General features: G+C 43.9%; 1 protein-coding gene across 1 annotated transcript in view; it reads left to right on the forward strand.

The window, feature by feature from the left end:
- The window catches only part of XKR4 (XK related 4), a 798,732-nt gene that overhangs the window by 369,911 nt on the left and 409,975 nt on the right, over positions 1-18,846 (forward strand). The window contains 2 exon segments of the mRNA XM_069220191.1: positions 6,373-6,400; positions 6,402-6,576. Coding sequence (XP_069076292.1) covers positions 6,373-6,400; positions 6,402-6,576 — 203 coding nt within the window.

An 18,846-nucleotide genomic window follows, 5' to 3' on the forward strand; every position in this document is an offset into this window, starting at 1 on the left:
CTGGCATTGAGCAATGGCGTGACTCTACATCAATCTGCCACAATGTTACTGAATGCACAACGAAAAGGTGGCAAGTTAGTAATGTGGGGAAGAGTGATTTTTCATATCTCCTTTTTCCTTGAATAGGAGACATTATCCAGACAGATTGTTGTGTTTAGGATCAGACCAGCTTCCTTCAAATGCTATGCGAAGGACTTAAAGCCCTCTTGGCTTCCCCTCCCTCTTCAGAGCCTCCCCCTCTAGTGAGCTCCTACCTACTAAAGAAAAGAGAATCGCTGCCGTTATGCCACTAAAAATTAGTAAACATAACAGTGTCTCCTGGAGTAGATGATGACGCTGTTAAATGCCACGTAGGGCTCTGTAACATCTCTGGGTGTCCCTTTATGACACCGACTGATAAAGTCACTTTGTAACGCTTTGGCTTTACTGCTGATTACGGCCCTAATTTATAACAACAGATTCAATTAAATGCATATTATCTAATGATAGTGAGGAGGTAGAAAACCAGCCACTCTCTGAACTAAAAATATGTAGCTTTCGGGTCCGAAAGACATTTCCGTTGTACTAAGAGACACTAAAAACACTCCGCTCAAAATCATGCGTTCCAATCTTAATTCAAGGCATGCAACGTGCCTGGGGCGCTTTTAAAGCGTCCTAATTCAAAACTACCTAGTTCGCCATTTTCGGGCCCTCTCTAACCACTGCACCAGGTCCTCTGCCCTGCGCCACTCGGCTACTGTGTCGTATTGCTAAACTGTCTCGTCTTTCAGTCTTAATTCACAGACCCGCCAAGCAACCACCTACCGCTTCAAGATTTAGCCAAACGACCGGAATATGTGTCTGAAAGACATTCAAAACTCCGCACTTTCCTGTCGGCTGTTTAAATGCCATGTTGTGTCAGTAATTGCCCGGCTACCGCGCATCCTTTGGCTTCCAAGTCGTCCTCAAGCAGACATGTTACAAAAGAGCTGGCATCTCTGACTGGCACGTACCGCCAGCAGAATTAGACGCCGAACAATGAAGAAGTAACTTCTGTCTGGAGCTGTGACGGATGGAAATTTTAATTTAATTTGCACGCTATTAATTTGAAGATTCACTTGACGGACATACTATAACACGAGCAGAATTATTTGCTTAAATGAGAAACGTGCCTAACCGGCTGAGTCACGAGCTGGTGGCGTATGTCACTGAGAGGGTGTCTGCATGCAGATGTGTATTTCGGTGTAGTGATGTACAGGGAATGCACGAGTCACGAGACAAGTGTCGGAGAGTGGTTGGTTAAAAGGCGATAGATTTACTTCCAATACACTTGAGCAGTATGTTTAAAAGTCTGTAGAACACAAATACTTGAATTATGAAAAACAACTACTCTATCTTGCCTTTTCTTCTGGCTTTTCTATTAATGTAGATATTCCTATCAGACCTTAGGTGTAGCTTCAAACAACCTCAATCTTTCTAACAAACACGAATTCACACACATTTATCGCGTTGAGGCGTCTTTTTGGCATTAAGTAATTCATCAAATTAGGCAAAGAAAATTAAACCCTGAAAAACTCACCGCTTTGTGATTTTGTTCTTTACATGGTGGATACCTAGCTCAGTGACCCTGTATATGTATTTTGCTATTTTAGGAACTGAGTTATTTACACGATATTTTGTTGCATATTATTATATTTGTCAATCAAATTGGTTTTGATGACTACTGAATTCCCGCCCACCAGAGATGACGGCAATGTTTCTCTACCCAAGAGATTATGGCAGACCGAAAGTGATTATACAAATAATCTCCATTGTGCAAATCAGACCACCAAAATACCTGTCTGTGCAATGAGTATCAGCTGTGTTCTGATTCTTGGTCCCTTCCTGTGATTGAGAGGGGGCAGTGATGACCTCCCACACTGTGTTGCAAAAATATGGAGAGAAAACTTGAAAGCACTGAGCCTTGTACGTTCTACTCTTTCTACTCTACGGAATTTAATTTTGGTTCTCTTTCTCACACTTATTCCTCTGTTCCTGGGGAGTTTACTTCCACCTAGGTAGTCCTTTCTCAGACATGACCTGGAATGTCTATTGACCGTCTTCCCTACCCACAACTTTCTGTTCAACTCTGTGTCGGGAAGCTGTGTCCAGTATACATACATGGACCATGGATGGTCCTGGCTCCAGGAGCCTCTCATCCAAATAACAACACAAGACAGTGGGAGGTGTCTTACACTCTGCCCAAACTCCACCAGTTTTAATACCAGGATAATGCTTGTCTCAATCGTAGCAGTGTTTCCTATTAGCTGGCATTACAATAACAAAATGTTATGCAGTAATAAAGGTGATAAGGGGGCAGGCTGCAGGACTCCTGTGTGCACTCACCAGTGGTTCTTCTTTTGCACCTTCATCCGGGTTAGCAAGGGCTCCTGTTCTCCCTGGACTCTTCAGTGCTGCTTGGACTTCGTCCCCTTCTTCCACAGGTCTTCAGGTCCAGGAATCCATCATTGGTGTCTTGCAGTCTCTTCTGGTTTGTGCATTATCTTCTATCATGACTTCTGGTGTGTTTTAGGAAACTTGCTTTCTTTCACTCCTGCTTTCCTGGGCTCTGTTGTGGGGTATTTTACTTACTTATGGTGTTTTCTTACACTCCCAGCGCCCCTCTACACGCTACACTTGCGTAGATGAAAAACCGACTTTCACATTCCACTATTTTAGTATATGGTTTGTGTCCCTACTAGGCCCATTGCAACCTGTTGTGATTTTTACTGTTTGCACTATTTTCTGACTATTTACTTACCTGTTTTTGGTTACTAGTGTATATATTGTGTAATCTAATTACCTCCTAGGGGAGTATAGTCTCCAAAGATTTTTTGGCATTGTGTGACTAAAATAAAGTACCTTTATTTTTGCAACACTGAGTATTGTCTTTCATGTGCATGAGTACTGTGCGACTACAGTGGCATTGCAAGAGCTTTGCATGTCTCCTAGTTCAGCCATGCCTGCTCTGCCCACAGCTACCTCTAGACAGCCTGGCTTCTAGACGCTGACTACATTTCACTAATAAGGGATAACTGGACCTGGAATAAGGTGTAAGTACCTTAGGTACCCACTATAAACCAGGCCCGCCTCTTACATACACCCCATGAACATGTGTGGTCTTCCCACTGTTGGTGTGTTACTGTCTGTATTAATTAATGGGCAATAGGTATAGTTGCTTTCATATGCACAGGCAGAAGAGTCCAAGGCATGATGCAGTTTGTGCAATTGTTTACTCTTTGTAAACCTGTTTGATTCAAAGTATATTTAAAATAATCCAAAACCAAAACATCTGAAGTAAAAAAAAAAAAAATACTGAAAAAAATACGTTTTCCATTCTATTTATGAGTAAAGGAGATTGAATCACTGAAAGTGAATAAGATATTTAACACACAGAGTTAAGTATAATTAAAATAAGTGATTTGTATTAAACACTGTCAAAGAGGAATCATTATTAAAACTCTATCATGGCTTGGATGAGATGTCATGGGTTATATCTATATATCTATAAATGTGCAAAAAAGAAGTAGGAACCTCAGGTTAGTTCCCAAATTTTACATGGCGAGCAGCTCTAGAAACTCCACAGGCACTCTCAGACTGCTCACCTCAAATGTCTGTTTTTCTAGCAGAATTCTTAAACACATTGCCTCCCACACTGAGTTAAAAAAATGTGAAAAGGTCCTTAAGTTTAGGATTAGCTAGTGCCATCCATGACAAGCTGAACAATGACAAAAGCCATTTACCTCTGCAGTCACAGTATTATAGCACTGAATTGGTAAAATACCATCTAGTCTACACAGGAATGAAGCAAAGCAGTCCCTGACACGTGTTTCATTCTTATTAAAGCATAACATAGCTTTGTCCAGAAAAAAGGGAGCACCCAGTAAAGGTCAAAGCAAAACTCTTTCAGGCTTAGAGTGGCACATACATTATGCAAAAAAAGGAGGGAGCTCTGGGTATGTCCTAAGTTTTAGGTGGAGAGCAGCTCCCTATCTATCTATCTATCTATCTATCTATCTATCTATCTATCTATCTATCTATCTATCTATCTATCTATCTATCATAACGCCAACATCTGTAAATGTGGAGCTAAAAATATTAAGTCCATATTCTAGATACAATATTTTGACAGTACAATTTCTAAAACTTGGTATTGTGCTATAACACCCTATTTACTTTTTCTACATTTATGTTGCATTTGTTTTCTGATGAGTGAACCAAGCATGGTACAGTATCGCCAACAATGACTTACTCGAGGGTGAAGGATAGCTTTCAATAAACTTTAAAAATGTTGTGAAACAAGGAGCTTTCTAGAAAACTGTGTTGAATATTTTTATTTTTGTTATTGTTACCGTTTATACTATAAGAAATATTATTAGGCTATTGTAATAAGATTGTTTAATGCCTCTGCCTAGATTTAAAAGTTACCTCTACAGAAAGTTGTCTGAAAAAAAGGCTTAGAAGGGTCTAACCTATAAAAAAGAAATATTACTCACACTTCTCACATATTTCAATTTTAAAAGCAAGATCCAGGTCAAATAACTTAGGCCCTCATTCTGACCTTGGCGGTCGGCGGAGAGGCGGCAGTCGGACCGCGAACAGACCGGCGGTATTAAAAATGGCATTCTGACCGCGGCGGTCACCGCCGCGACCGACCGCCACTTCCCCACTCCGACAGCCACGGCGGTCATGACCGACGGGCTGGAGTCTGCGCACTCCGGTCCGGCGGTCGACCCAAGACCGCCAACGGTATCATGACCCTGCTTACCGCCGCGGTTTCTGGCGTTCGGGAACCGCCATGCGAACCATGGCGGTAGGCACTATCGGGGCCAGGGAATTCCTTCCCTGGCACTGATAGGGGTCTCCCCCACCCCCCCACTGCCCCCCCGAGTCCTCCCCCCACACCCTCCACCCCTCTGCCACCCCCCAGAGGTGGTACGAACCCCCTCCCCACCCCCACCCCGACATGCACATACACGCACCCCGACATGCACACACCCCCAACATGCACATATACACACCCCCTACACACACACATACACAACGGGGACACATACCCGCACACATACATGCCGACATGCGCACCCGCCGAACTACACACATTGCCCATAGGCACAGCAGCACTCCCCGCCCGCATGCACGCACTCACACACCCCCTCTACACACTCACACGCACACCCCCATGCACGCACACATCACACAACACCCGCCCACCCCCTCCCCTCACGGACGATCAACTTACCTTGTGCGTTGGTCCTCCGGGAGGCGACGGGAGCCATAGGGACGTGACCGCCAACAGAAGACCGCCAACAGAAGACCGCCACACAGAAATGTGGGTCGTAATTCTGGGGGCGGTGTTCTGCTGGCGTGGCGGTGGAGGTTGACCAGTCTCCACTTTCCCGCCGACCGCCAGTGTGGCTGCTGGCGGTATTCCGGCGGAACGCTCCCAGCGGTCGGAATACGCGCAGCGGCATACCGCCGCGGTCGGCGGTCTTTACCGCGGCGGTAACTCGGCGGTCTTGCGAAAAGACCGCCAAGGTCAGAATGAGGGCCTTAGTGTCCATTTATCGTTAATAACTTGGTTCTGTTTCATTCTTTCTGCAATGGGCTTATTTCGATGCCTCTACATCAGAGACCTCCACAAGCACACCTTTCTCATGAAACTGGTTGGCTTAGAAAGAGAAGGGCTGTTTAGATTAGTTTAGGATACGTTAGAGTTGGTTTGAATTTTCTATTTTATAGCTTCTTCACACCCCAAGTGAATGGTATCCTGATCCAAATTCCTGCCCTGCGAAGCAGGAAGAAAACAATCACTTGCCTAATTTAGAGTTCAGAGGGGGTGGAGTGATGGTAAATTCTAAAATTTATGGAGGAAAGAATTAATCAGGGAAACAATCAACTTGTGCAATTTTCCCCTTTGTGCTGTTCCTTTGGTGGATGAAATTCCACTGGTGGATTCTCAATATATTTAACACTTTGTCAAGAACTCTGAATACTACTACCTATCTCTGAATCATGCCTGAGTATGAAAGTACCTCTGAAGGATTTGTGAATCAGTGTTGAGTGTGAAGACAATTCCACAAGGATGAAGTAGGCACATAATAAAACTGGACTAATTAAACAGTGTCAATTGTATTATTGGTGATGAGGCCAGGGAGCAAGTTAATTAATGGAACTTAATATCTCACAAGTACACTCTCATAAGTACAACTGTCCAAATGAGCTCTTTAATAGAAGTTGTGACCATAGACCACCTCTTGAATAGTAATAGGTCTCCTCCCCAAGTTGTTGACTCTTTCAGAGTTGTAGAATATACATAAACTACATTTTAAGTGCATTCTCTTTTCCCCCCAGATATTTCCATACAATTTACTTGGGTATCCGACCGAAGCAGACAGAGTGCAGAGAGTGACAGATGGCGGTTCTACTGGAAAATGGTGTACGAGTATGCAGACGTCAGCATGCTGCATTTGCTGGCCACTTTTCTGGAGAGTGCTCCTCAGCTGGTCCTCCAGCTCTGCATTGTTGTGCAGACTCATAGTATACAGCCCCTCCAAGGTAAGGGCACACACTTAAGTATTTTTCACAGTCATAACGTTAATGCAAATGTACTTCCATTATAATTTATTGTAGAGTCTGTTGCTATATTCCACTAATATTTGGTGTTAGTGTCATTGACTTTTATTGTTCTGTTGGTCCCTGGAAACTAATGCAAAGTCAATTTCAGAAGGCAGTGGATGATCCTCTTAAAACAAGGTGTTAATAATTGAAACAATTGCGTACTCTATTGCATAACATGATAGTATGTTCTTGCCAGTGCTAGTAATGGAGCTATATAACAGTGTCATTAGTATTCACAGCCCCCCAAACCAACCCTTTTGGGGCGTGAGGCGATATCCATGTGATGTAAAGGCATGGTATGAAGGTTGTATAAATCTTCTTTAAACACTTCACAAGTGTGTCTGAAAACTATATTTTGCAAGTGTTCTTGGACAACTAACCATCATTTCAATTAATTAGAAGTTGAATATGCTAATGTAGTAAATAATAAATATCAGATTTTTCTTAGTTTCTTGAGGATATATATATATATATATATATATATATATATATATATATATATATATATATATATATATATATACATATACAGAAACACCCATCTCCTAAAATCCCATGTGCTTTTTGGCTCTCTTAATTACAGATTTTTAAATTTTCAAAATCTATTTTTAGGAAAAAAATCAAACAGCATAATCTTAGGACTTTTTCTTCAGGATTCAACTTTGTAGTTTCACTTAAAATTTTCACCTTCATTACCATGCTTTAAATGGCATGTATCCATTGCGAGAAATTAAAAATACAGCTAAATATCAGTGTTGATTATATTTCTTGGAGAAAATGCATTCAGGCATCTCTACAATAATTTACTTTGCTCGCAATATTTTAACATTTGACATATTTGTGAGAAAACATTATGACATTTTGGGGAGCCCTGGCAAATGGGAATACTGGGATTGAGAAATAGGAGAATAACTCACCTTTATATCATGCTATACCATGCTCAGTGAATTAATGGTTTATATTTTACAGTATCAACATGGCGAGCCAACTCGAATAACCTCAAACATTTCATATGGAAGGGAAAAACCTTTGTCTCTCTCTTTGAAGGAAAACAGTAGGATACATCCTACAATGATTTGGGGGGATTTCAGATCACTGCTGGGTTAAATGATCCAAGCTTCAGGTGAACCGGATGCCACTGTTTATGGATGATGGCCAATTTTGAGGCCTCCCTGTTAACCCATATACTGGAGGTTTGTCATTCTTCACTTCTCAATGGTGGCTCCAACATTCACAAGCCCTCTCCCAGTCAATACTACCTCCACTCTACTATCCGTTTGTATGATTACTCCATTTTTGGGATTCCAATAAGTACTGATTACTCTAAGTAATTTCCCTACTGGAACTCCAGGCCGACTGTTGAGTACTTTCCTGAATTGTTCATTGTCCTGATGATGACCTCAGTGTTTGCATAGAGGTTGAAACATTGCCACTGTCATACAATTTGAATCACACAACCCTATTTGTGCTGAAATTGGAATTGTTTACAGTCTTTTATTCTCATTTGTATACATAGGTGTCAATGTATCGTGTGTGATCACTCTGTTGAGCACGCCGTTGGCATTGAGAAACGAATATATACAATCTGTACAATTGTCACTGGTTATATGTATGAGTGCTTCTAGATGCTGTGGATGATTGTTTGCATCCACCTAACTTGTCACTTATCATTTGAAATGAGTCCTCTGTGAACCCTGTTCGCAATATCTCATTTGATTGACAATGGTTCTGGATTTCCATAGTGGGTTATGTTCAAAATGTTAAAATTGCTTATATCACTCATGACTCACCCCATAGGGGCATCTCAGCGTGTAAGCTCAGTAGCTGAAAGACAAGCCACAAGTAAATAAAACTGTTAAAACAACACAGTTTTAAGGAGTTTCCCGTAAGTATCCCCTTTTTTAACACATTGGGTACATGTATTATAGCATGCTGGCCCTTGCATTTGTTGCTCTAGGGTAGGGTCAGTTATTCAATTCACCCGGGTTAGACCTGCCATCCTTGAAAATATATTTTTACCATGTAAGAGAAGGAGCGAAAGGCTTTGAAGGGTCAGGGTCTGGAGATTGGCAGCACTCTGAGCCCATCACTGCCTTTCCCACCCTAATGGGGGTTTGTTGGGGGGACTTGGGAAAACAGTCCTACCCACCCTATTACACTCCAAAGGTTTCCAGTGCTACTTCCCATGCCCCAGGGAGCTCTCAAAATACCTAATGGACGTTCGCTGCGCACATCCTACATGCATGAGGTGGAACCCGACTCTGCAGGGGTTTCCTTCTCAGCTTGTGTTTCCACTATATGATGTTGGCACCTCTCCAGGAGACAGTGGGAATACAACCTATAATGTATGATACATGGTGATAGACCTGCCACATGCTGATACAGACAGCTGAGCTACTCTTGCTTTCAAAATCAGGAAACTAATCTCCTTGTTAGGGCAGCTGAACCATCCCTGGGGGCACAATATCACAGTTCTTAGTGAACATCTGTGCCATTCAATTTGAAATATCTATTTTTTTAGATAGTTTGTAGACAGGCACATGTCACCTTGTAGCCATTTCAAGGGCATGTATTGACTAGCAGTCATTGCAAAGAGGGATCCAGAGCTCAGATCAAGAAGCTGCAGTGATACTGTAGCAAGTCAATCATTTCATCACCAAGGATTGAAAGGGGAGGAGCTAAAGGCCCACCCAGAGTGTAGTAGGGGTTATCCTGGTCTGTGATGGTAAGGGGGTGGAAGATTCCTTACTCAAGGATATTTTCAGTCTCTTTTTAGAATTAGGGAGACTTTAAAATGTAGGGGGCCCAAGGAGTACCACTGCTTGTTCAAATTAATCTGGGGGATTTAAATGAACCCCCTGGGTGCCGAGGACATAATGGTTACGTCCTCGGCTGCAGCGCTCAGGTGCAGAGGATGTAACCATTATGCCCTGGACCCGGCCCTAAGGAGGAGCTCTAGCTCTCCCCTATATGCCTTCCACCCCCCTTCCCTGAGCCGGGATGGAAGGGGAATCGCGTCCCCTTACACCCCAAATCCCTCAGTTGACGTGTGATGATGTCAGCGCGCGATCATGCGCTGACCTCATCAGAGGTCGCCCCCATTGCGCTGGAAGATCATCTGCCAGTGCGATTGGAAGAGAAATGCTTTCATTTCTCTTCTGATCAGGGGTGGGGGAGATCAGAGAGGCATCAAAGGAAAGGAAAGGCCCATTAGACACCAGGGTGTTTGTTTACAATATGTAACCACATGAGGGGAGAGGCCCTGTGGGCAAGGGCCATTCCCCAAGGGGAGCATTTTTTTATTAGGCCATTTCTGACCCCCTCAGGGGCAGATCGCCTATTTTAATTAGGCCGATCTGCCCCCAGGGAGGTAGAAGCCAGTAGGCACCAGGGATAATTTTTTAAAAACGTTTTTACAAGTGGGGAGCGACCCCTTAGGCAAAGGTTGCTCCCCTGGGAGGCAAATTTATTTTAGGCCATTTCTGCCACCCTTGGGGGCAGATTGGCCTATTTTTATTAGGCCAATCTGCCCGGGGGGGGCAGAAAATTATAGACACCAGGGATTTTTTTCACAGCAATTTCACACAAGGGGAGCGACCCCTTAGGCAAGGGTCGCTCCCCTGGGGGGCAAATTTATTTTAGACCATTTCTGCCCCCCCGGGGGCAGATCAGTCTATTTTTCTCAGGATAACCTGTCCCCCGGGGGGGGGGGGACAAAAAGCCTACTAGATGCCAGGGAATATTAAAATAATTAAAAATTAATTGGGATGGTGGCTCCCAACCAGTATGGACATGGTTATGCCCCCACCCCAACTGAAGGAGGTAATAATCTTTCATCTCTCCCCCTGCACACTAAAAGATCTTATCCCAATGGCAAGAAAGAGGACATTTGATTCTTTTGGGTTTTGGTTTTACATTTGGGCCATGAGAGCTTGGCTAACTCTCAAAATCGTCCCACTTATAATGGTGAGGGCTGCACTTTTTGGACGCTGCCATGTAGAAAAATCTACGAGACCTAGACACATCTGAAAACTAAACATCTGGGTGAGTCCAGGGTGCTGTGCTTCACATGCACCCCACACCATTTTCTTACCAACAATGCCATGCAAACCTCCAACTTTGCTTGAAATCACACATTTTCTCCCATTTTTGTGATGGAACCTTCTGGAATCTAAAGGAATCCACAAAATTCTTACCACCCAGCATTGTTGCATCTATTCCAATAAAAATTCTGCTCCACTTGTCATCCTAAAAATGTATTTTTTTTCAAACTGCCCTTTTGGACCCGCTTTGGTTCCCCCTCAATTTCGACATGTTTTCGGCTCTGCCGTGTCACAGGCACTTGGTCCACCTTCACAAGTGAGGTATCATTTTTATCAGGAGACTGAGGGGAACATTGGGCAGTAGGAAATTTGTGCCGGTGTGGTGATCCCACACAGAAATGTGGGGAAAATCTGATTTTTTAGCTAAATTTCAGGTTTGCTGAGGATTCTGTGAAAGAAAACACTAGGGGATCCAAGCAAGTCGCACCTCCGCACCTCCCTGGACTCTTTCGGGTGTCTAGTTTTCAGAAATGTCCGGGTTTGGTAGGTTTCCCTAGATGGCTGCTGAGCCCAGGACCAAAAACGCTGTTGCCCCCACTGCAAAAACAGGTAGTTTTGTAATTGCTAATTTTGATGTAATGACGCAGTGTTTTGGGGCATTTCCTGTCGGGGGCACTCGGTCTACCCACACAAGTGAGGTACCTTCTTATCAGGAGATGTGGGGGAATGCTGAGTAGAAGGAAGTTTCTGGCTCCCCTCAGATTCCAGAACTTTGCAGCACCAAAATGTGAGGAAAAAGTGTTTTTTTGCCAAATGTTAAAGTTTGCTAAGGATTCTGGGTAACAAAACCTGGTGAGAGCACCACAAGTCACCCCATCCTGGATTCCGCTAGCTGTCTAGTTTTAAAAAATGCACAGGTTTGGTAGGTGTCCCTAGGTGCCGGCTGAGCTAGAGGCCAAAATCCACAGCTAGGCACTTTCCAAAAAACACGTCTGATTTCAATGCAAAAATGTGATGTGTCCATGTTGCATTTCCTGTCACGGGCACTCGGCCTACCCACACACGTGAGGTACCATTTTTATCGGGAGACTTGGAGGAATACTTAATAGAAGAACAAGTGTTATTGCCCCTTTTCTTTCTCTACATTTTTTCCTTCCAAATGTAAGACAGTGTGTAAAAAAAGAAGTCTATCTTGGGCCCATTTTGGAAAATACCAAGGTTTCCTTGATACCTATTTTTCACACTTTATTTTACACCAAATGAATTGCTGTATACCCTCTATACAATGAAAACCCACTGCAAGGTGCAGCTCATTTATTGGCTATGGGTACCTCTGGGTACCTAGGGTTCTTGATGAACCTACAAGCCCTCTATATCCGCACAACCAGAAGAGTCCAGCAGATGTAACGGTATATTGCTTTAAAAAATCTTCCATAGCTGGAAAAAGTTAGAAGAAAACGTGAACAGAAACGGCTCTTTTTTCACCTCAATTTCAATATTTTTTTATTTTAGCTGTTTACTTTCTGTAGGAAATCCTTGAAAGATCTACACAAATGACTCCCTTCTGAATTCAGAATTTTATCTACTTTTCAGAAATGTTTAGCTGTCCGGGATGCAGCATTGGTTTCACACTCATTTCTGTCACTAACTGGAGGGAGGCTGAAAGCACAAAAAATAGTAACAATGGGGTATGTCCCAGTAAAATGCCAAAATTGTGTTAAAAAATGTGGTTTTGTGATTCAAGTCTGCCTGTTCCTGAAATCTGGGAGGATGGTGATTTTAGCAACGTAAACTAAATTTTAGCTGTATTTTGGCTAATTTCTTGGTCTCCTCCAGGGGAACCCACAAACTCTGGATACCTTTAGAATCCCTAGGATGTTGGAAAACAAGGATGCAAATTTGGCGTGGGTAGCTTATGGGGACTAAAATGTATGAGGGTCAAAGTGCTAACTACCCCAAATAGGCAAAAAAAGGCCTGGCACCAGAGGGGGAAAAGGCCTGGCATGAAGGGGTTAAAATAACCCGAGGATTTAAGTCACTGTTCAGTGAGAAGCCACCCTCTGAATCTACATGTAGATAATATACCACTCAACCAGAGCAGGAGGTATGTTGTCAATTTTCATCTCTTCTGGCACTCTTGTTGCTTCTTTTTGTGATCTCTTCAGTGGGGCAGAAAGGCTGAGACAGAGAGAGAGAGAATGTGTGTGCCTGTAAAAGTGCGAGTGAGACTATGTGAGAGAGAAAATGTGAGGCAGAGAGATACAACCACACACTTTTATTGAAAGAAGTAAATGGAGCTGTGGTGTCCTGGAGTTAGCAGGCAGACAGATGTGTAAATCCAGCATTCCAAAACATTGCATCTATGTGTGAATACAACCGAAACCCTCTGGGGAACTGCGGGTAAAGGATGGAGTCTGAAGCTGTGAAGTACACCGGCAGTGCCTGCTGCCTGCATTCGATGAAATGTTTCCATTTAGCAGATGAAAACGAGGTTTCGCTGAAAGCCTGCAGACCGTTCATGTATTGTGACTGATGCCATTAGCGGCACCGCAGAGTTTGCATAGGCGGAGAACGCGCAGGCAGCGCATGCGTCCTCTTGTCTCCGAGGAGGGCACTGCTCATTCAGCACGTCCAATAAATCTATCAACGAAAATGGCGCTTGAAAAGGATTTTACAAATTAAGGTCCCTTCTGACCAAAGTTTTTTTTTTCCCTTGCTGGTGACAGAATTCTTGCTCCTCTAACCCCTTGCACGCCAAGGACGTAATGGTTACGTCCATTTACCGGCCCACTGAGGAAGTGCTAGCGCTCCCCCCGAGGGCTGCCCCCCAACCCCTCCAAGTCAGGGCTGGAAGGGGAATTGCTTCCACTTCCACCCCGATAACCCTGACCCCCCCAGTAAAGTCTAATGATGTCAGCACACGAAAGCGTGCTGACCTCATCAGAGGTCACCTCCCATCGTGCTGGAAGCATGCTTCCAGCGTGATTGCGGAAGAGAAATGCTCAGCTTTTCTCTTCTGCTTGGGAGGAGGGGGCCATCGGAGACATGAAAGGAAAGGAAAGGCCCTTCCTTTCCTTTCATGACTCTGCAAGCATTTCTGCTGCCCACTAGACACCAGGGATTTTTTTTTTTTTAAATGAACATAAGGGGAGCGGCCCCTTGGGCAAGGGCCGCTCCCCAGGGGGGCAAATAATTCTCAGGCCATTTCTGCCCCGCCTGGGGGCAGATTGGCCTAATATACTTAGGCCGATCTGCCCTCAGGGGGGGCAGAAAACCCCTAGACACCAGGGATTTATTTTTTATTTTATGTTTAGAGAGAGACCCCTTCAGCAAGGGTCGCTCCCTGGAGGGCCAAATTGTTTTTAGGCCATTTCTGCCCCCCCTGGGGGCAGATCGGCCTAATATAATTAGGCCAAACTGCAGAAACCACTAGACACCAGGGAGTTTTTTTTTTTTATTATCCTTATGCATAAGGGGAGCAGCCCCTTGGGCAAGGGCCGCTCCCTGGGTGGGCAAAATATTTTTAAGCCTTTTCTGCCCCCTTTTGGAGGCAGATCAGCCTCATATAATTAGGCCAATCTGCCTCTGGGGGGTAGAAACCTCTAGACACCAGGGATATATATATATTTTTTTATTTACTTTATATTTTTATGTATGGGGAGCGAACCCCTAGGCAAGGGTCGCTCCCCTGGGGGGCAAATTGTATTTAGGCCATTTCTGCCCCCCGTGGGGGCAGATGAGCCTATTTTTGTTAGGCCAATCTGCCCCCAAGGGGTGCAGAAATCACTAGACACCAGGGATTGGTGTGTGTGTATGTGTGTGTTTTGTTTGGGGGGGCTGCCCCTTAGACAAGGGTCGCTTCCCACGGGGGCACATTACTGTTGGCCATATCTGCGCCCCTTGGGGCAGATCAGCCTATTTTTGGAAGGCCCATCTGCCCCCAAGGGGGGGCAGAAAGCCCACCAGAGACCAGGGAAGATTTTGTTTTTAAAATAAGACGGTGGGGGTATGGCCATACCCCCACCCCAAATGGGGCCAAAGTTGTTCTGCCCATCAGTGGGCAGATTGGGCAATTACCTCCAGTCCACACCCCGGGTGGACAGAAAGTCTACTAGATGGCATGGAATTTAAAAAAACTAAAAATAGTGGGGTGGTGGCTACCTACCAGTATGGACCTGGTTATGCCTCCACCCCCAACTGAAGGGGGGTAACAGTCTTTCAGCTCTCCCCCGCACATTAAAACATTTTATCCCACGGCAAGCAAGAAGACATTTGGGACCATATGTACGAACACATTTTCCCATTGACACAGAATTGGAAAAACTCTTTGCTACATCTGGCCCTTGATTATTTTGGGTTTTGGTTTTACATTTGGGCCATGAGAGCTTGGTAACTTTCGAAATCGTCCCACTTGGAATGGTGAGGGCTGCACTTTGTTTACTTTGGGACGCTGCCATTTAGAAAAATCCACATAACCCAGACACATCTGAAAACGAAGGCCCATATTTATACTTTTTTTGCGGCGCATTTGCAAATTTTTTTTACGCAAAAACATTGCAAACTTACAAAATACAATTGTATTCTGTAAGTTTGCGCCGATTTTGCATCAAAAAACAGTGCAAATGCGGCTCTAAAAAAGTATAAATATGGGCCTTAACATCTGGTTGATTCCAGGGCGGTGTGCTTCACATGCTCCCCGCACCATTTTCTTACCCACAATGCCCTGTAACCCTCCAACTTTGCTGAAAATCACACATTTTTCCCACATTTTTGTGATGGAACCTTCCGGAATCTGCAGGAATCCACAAAATTCCTACCACCCAACATTGTGCCATCTATACCGATAAAAATTCTGCTCCACTTGTCAGCCGATTTTTTTTTTTTCAAACTGCCCTTTTGGACCCGCTTTGGTTCCCCCTCAATTTCGACATGTTTTTGACTCTTCCCTGTCACAGGCACTTGGCCCACCTACACAAGTGAGGTATCATTTTTACTGGGAGACTGAGGGGAACATTGGGTGGTAGGAAATATGTCCTGGTGTGGTTATCCCACACAGAAATGTGGGAAAAAAGTGATTTTTTAGCTAAATTTGAGGTTTGCTGAGGATTATGGGTAAGAAATCATTGGGGGGGTCCACACAAGTCACACCTCCCTGGACTCCCTCGGTGTCTAGTTTTCAGAAATGTCTGGGTTTGGTAGGTTTCCCTAGATGGCTGCTGAGCCCAAGACCAAAAACGCAGGTTGCCCCCCCCCCCAAAAACAACAGGTAGTTTTGTATTTGATCATTTTGATGTGTCCAGATAGTGTTTTGGGGCATTTCCTGTCGCGGGCACTAGGCCTACCCACACAAGTGAGTTATCATTTTTATCGGGAGACTTGGGGAACGTTGGGTGGAAGGAAATTTGTGGCTCCTCTCAGATTCCAGAACTTTTTGTCACCAAAATGTGAGGAGAAAGTTTTTTTTTTAGCTGAATTTTGAGGTTTGAAAAGGATTCTGGGTAACAGAACCTGATGAGAGCCCCACAAGTCACCCCATCTTGGATTCCCCTAGGTGTCTAGTTTTAAAAAATGCACAGGTTTGGTAGGTTTCCCTAGGTGCCGGCTGAGCTAGAGGCCACAATCCACAGGTAGGCACTTTGCAAAAAACACCTCTGTTTTCTTTGGGAAAATGTGATGTGTCCACGTTGTGTTTTGGGGTATTTCCTGTCGCGGGCGCTAGTCCTACTCACACAAGTGAGGTATCATTTTTATTGGGAGACTTGGGGAAATGCTGGGTAGAAGGAAATTTGTGGCTCCTCTCAGATTCCAGAACTTTCTGTCACAGAAATGAGAGGAAAAAGTGTTTTTGTGGCCAAATTCTGAGGTTTTCAAAGGATTCTGGGTAATAGAACCTGATCAGAGCCCCACAAGTCACCCCATCTTGGATTCCCCTAGGTGTCCAGTTTTCAAAAATGTGCAGGTTTGGTAGGTTTCCCTAGGTGCCGGCTGAGCTAGAGGCCACAATCCACAGGTAGGCACTTTGCAAAAAACACCTCTGTTTTCTTTGGGAAACAGTGATGTGTCCGCGTGTGTTTTGGGGCATTACCTGTCACGGGCGTAAGGCCTACCCACACAAGTGAGGTACCAGTTTTATCGGGAGACTTGTGGGAACGCTGGGTGGAAGGAAATTTGTGGCTCCTCTCAGATTCCAGAACTTTCTGTCACCGAAATGAGAGAAAAAAGTATTTTATTGGCCAAATTGTGAGGTTTGCAAAGGATTCTGGGTAACAGAACCTGGCCACAAGTCAACCCATCTTGGATTCCCCTAGGTGTCTAGTTTTCAAAAATGCGCAGGTTTGCTAGGTTTCCCTTTGTGCCGGCTGAGCTAGAGGCCAAAATCTACAGTTAGGCACTTTGCAAAAAACACATCAGATTTCAATGTAAAAATGTGGTGTGTCCATGTTGCGTTTCCTTTCGCGAGCATCAGGCCTACCCACGTGATGTACGATTTTTTTTCGGAAGGCTTGGGGGAACACAGAATAGCAAAACAAGTGTTATTGCCCCTTGTCTTTCTCTTCATTTTTTCCTTCCAAATGTAAGACAGTGTGTAAAAAAGACGTGTAATTGAGGAATGCCCTGTAATTCACATGCTAGTGTTATTGCCCCTTGTCTTTCTCTTCATTTTTTCCTTCCAAATGTAAGACAGTGTGTAAAAAAGACGTGTAATTGAGGAATGCCCTGTAATTCACATGCTAGTATGTGCACCCCGGAATTCAGAGATGTGCAAATAACCACTGTTTCACAACACCTTATCCTGTGCCCATTTTGGAAATACACATGTTTTCGTGATACCTATTTTTCACTCTTTATATTTCAGCAAATGAATTGCTGTATCCCCAGTATAGAATGAAAACCCATTGCAAGATGCAGCTCATTTATTGGCTCTGAGTACCTAGGGTTCTTGATGAACCTACAAGCTCTATATATCCCTGCAACCAGAAGAGTCCAGTGGATGTAACGGTATATTGCTTACAGAGTAAAACATTGAGAAAACTTGTTGTTTTTTTACCTCAATTTCAATATTTTTTTATTTTCAGCTGTTATTTTCTGTAGGAAACCCTTGTAGGATCTACACGAATGACCCCTTGCTTAATTCAGAAATGTGTCTACTTTTCAGAAATGTTTAGCTTTCTGGGATCCAGCACTGGTTTCACACCCATTTCTGTCACTAAGTGGAAGGAGGCCAAAAGCACAAAAAATAGTAAAATGGGGTATGTCCCAGTAAAATACCAAAGTTGTGTTGAAAAAAGGGGTTTTCTGATTCAAGTCTGCCTTTTCCTGAAAGCTGGGAAGGTGGTGATTTTAGCACCGCAAACCCTTTGTTGATGCCATTTTCATGGAAGAAAACACGATCCTTCTTCTGCAGCCCTTTTTTCCCATTATTTTTTTTAAAACAAAATTTTAGTTGCATTTTGGCTAATTTCTTGGTCTCCTTCAGGGGAACCCACAAAGTCTGGGTACCTCTAGAATACCTAGGATGTTGGGAAAAAGGACGCACATTTGCTGTGGGTAGCTTATGTGGACAAAAAGTTATGAGGGCCTAAGCGCGAACTGCCCCAAATAGCCAAAAAAATGCTTGCCACCTGAGGGGGAAAAGGCCTAGCAGAGAAGGGGTTAAGGCATGAGACAAGATAACGGGTAGCATTATTTATCCGTGCCATGACCTGACCCTTCCTTGCATGTTTTCAATCTTTCCTACTCAGTTATCATTTGTTTCCAAAACAGCAAAATTCTCTGCTATTTCTTTGAAACCGTACAAGAGGCAAATATCATATCATTGTTCATCAGTCACAGGTAGAGAAGTCTGTTTTTACTGTTTGTTCTGGCAGGAGTTTGAAAATGTTTCGGTCATTTGTTTCTCGCCTTTTATTATATATACAATGGAATGTGCCATCCTCCACTGCATTATCAGAATATACATTTCGGTTGCCCTGTGAAGTTCATTTCAGTTTCCTTGGGAAGTTTCCACTTCAGAATCCTGCCCTTTCCTGCTTTACCGCTTACTCTTGCTTACTCTTGCTTACTCTTGCAGTAAAGCGTTTCGTCAGCCATTGCATGTTTTTACTGAATAGGCACGGGAGCTAGTAAATAATGTGGATGCAGATAAAGCGTGAGGCTAAGAGTG

Source organism: Pleurodeles waltl, chromosome 2_2 (genome assembly GCF_031143425.1).
Source record: "Pleurodeles waltl isolate 20211129_DDA chromosome 2_2, aPleWal1.hap1.20221129, whole genome shotgun sequence".
Lineage (NCBI taxonomy): Eukaryota > Metazoa > Chordata > Amphibia > Caudata > Salamandridae > Pleurodeles > Pleurodeles waltl.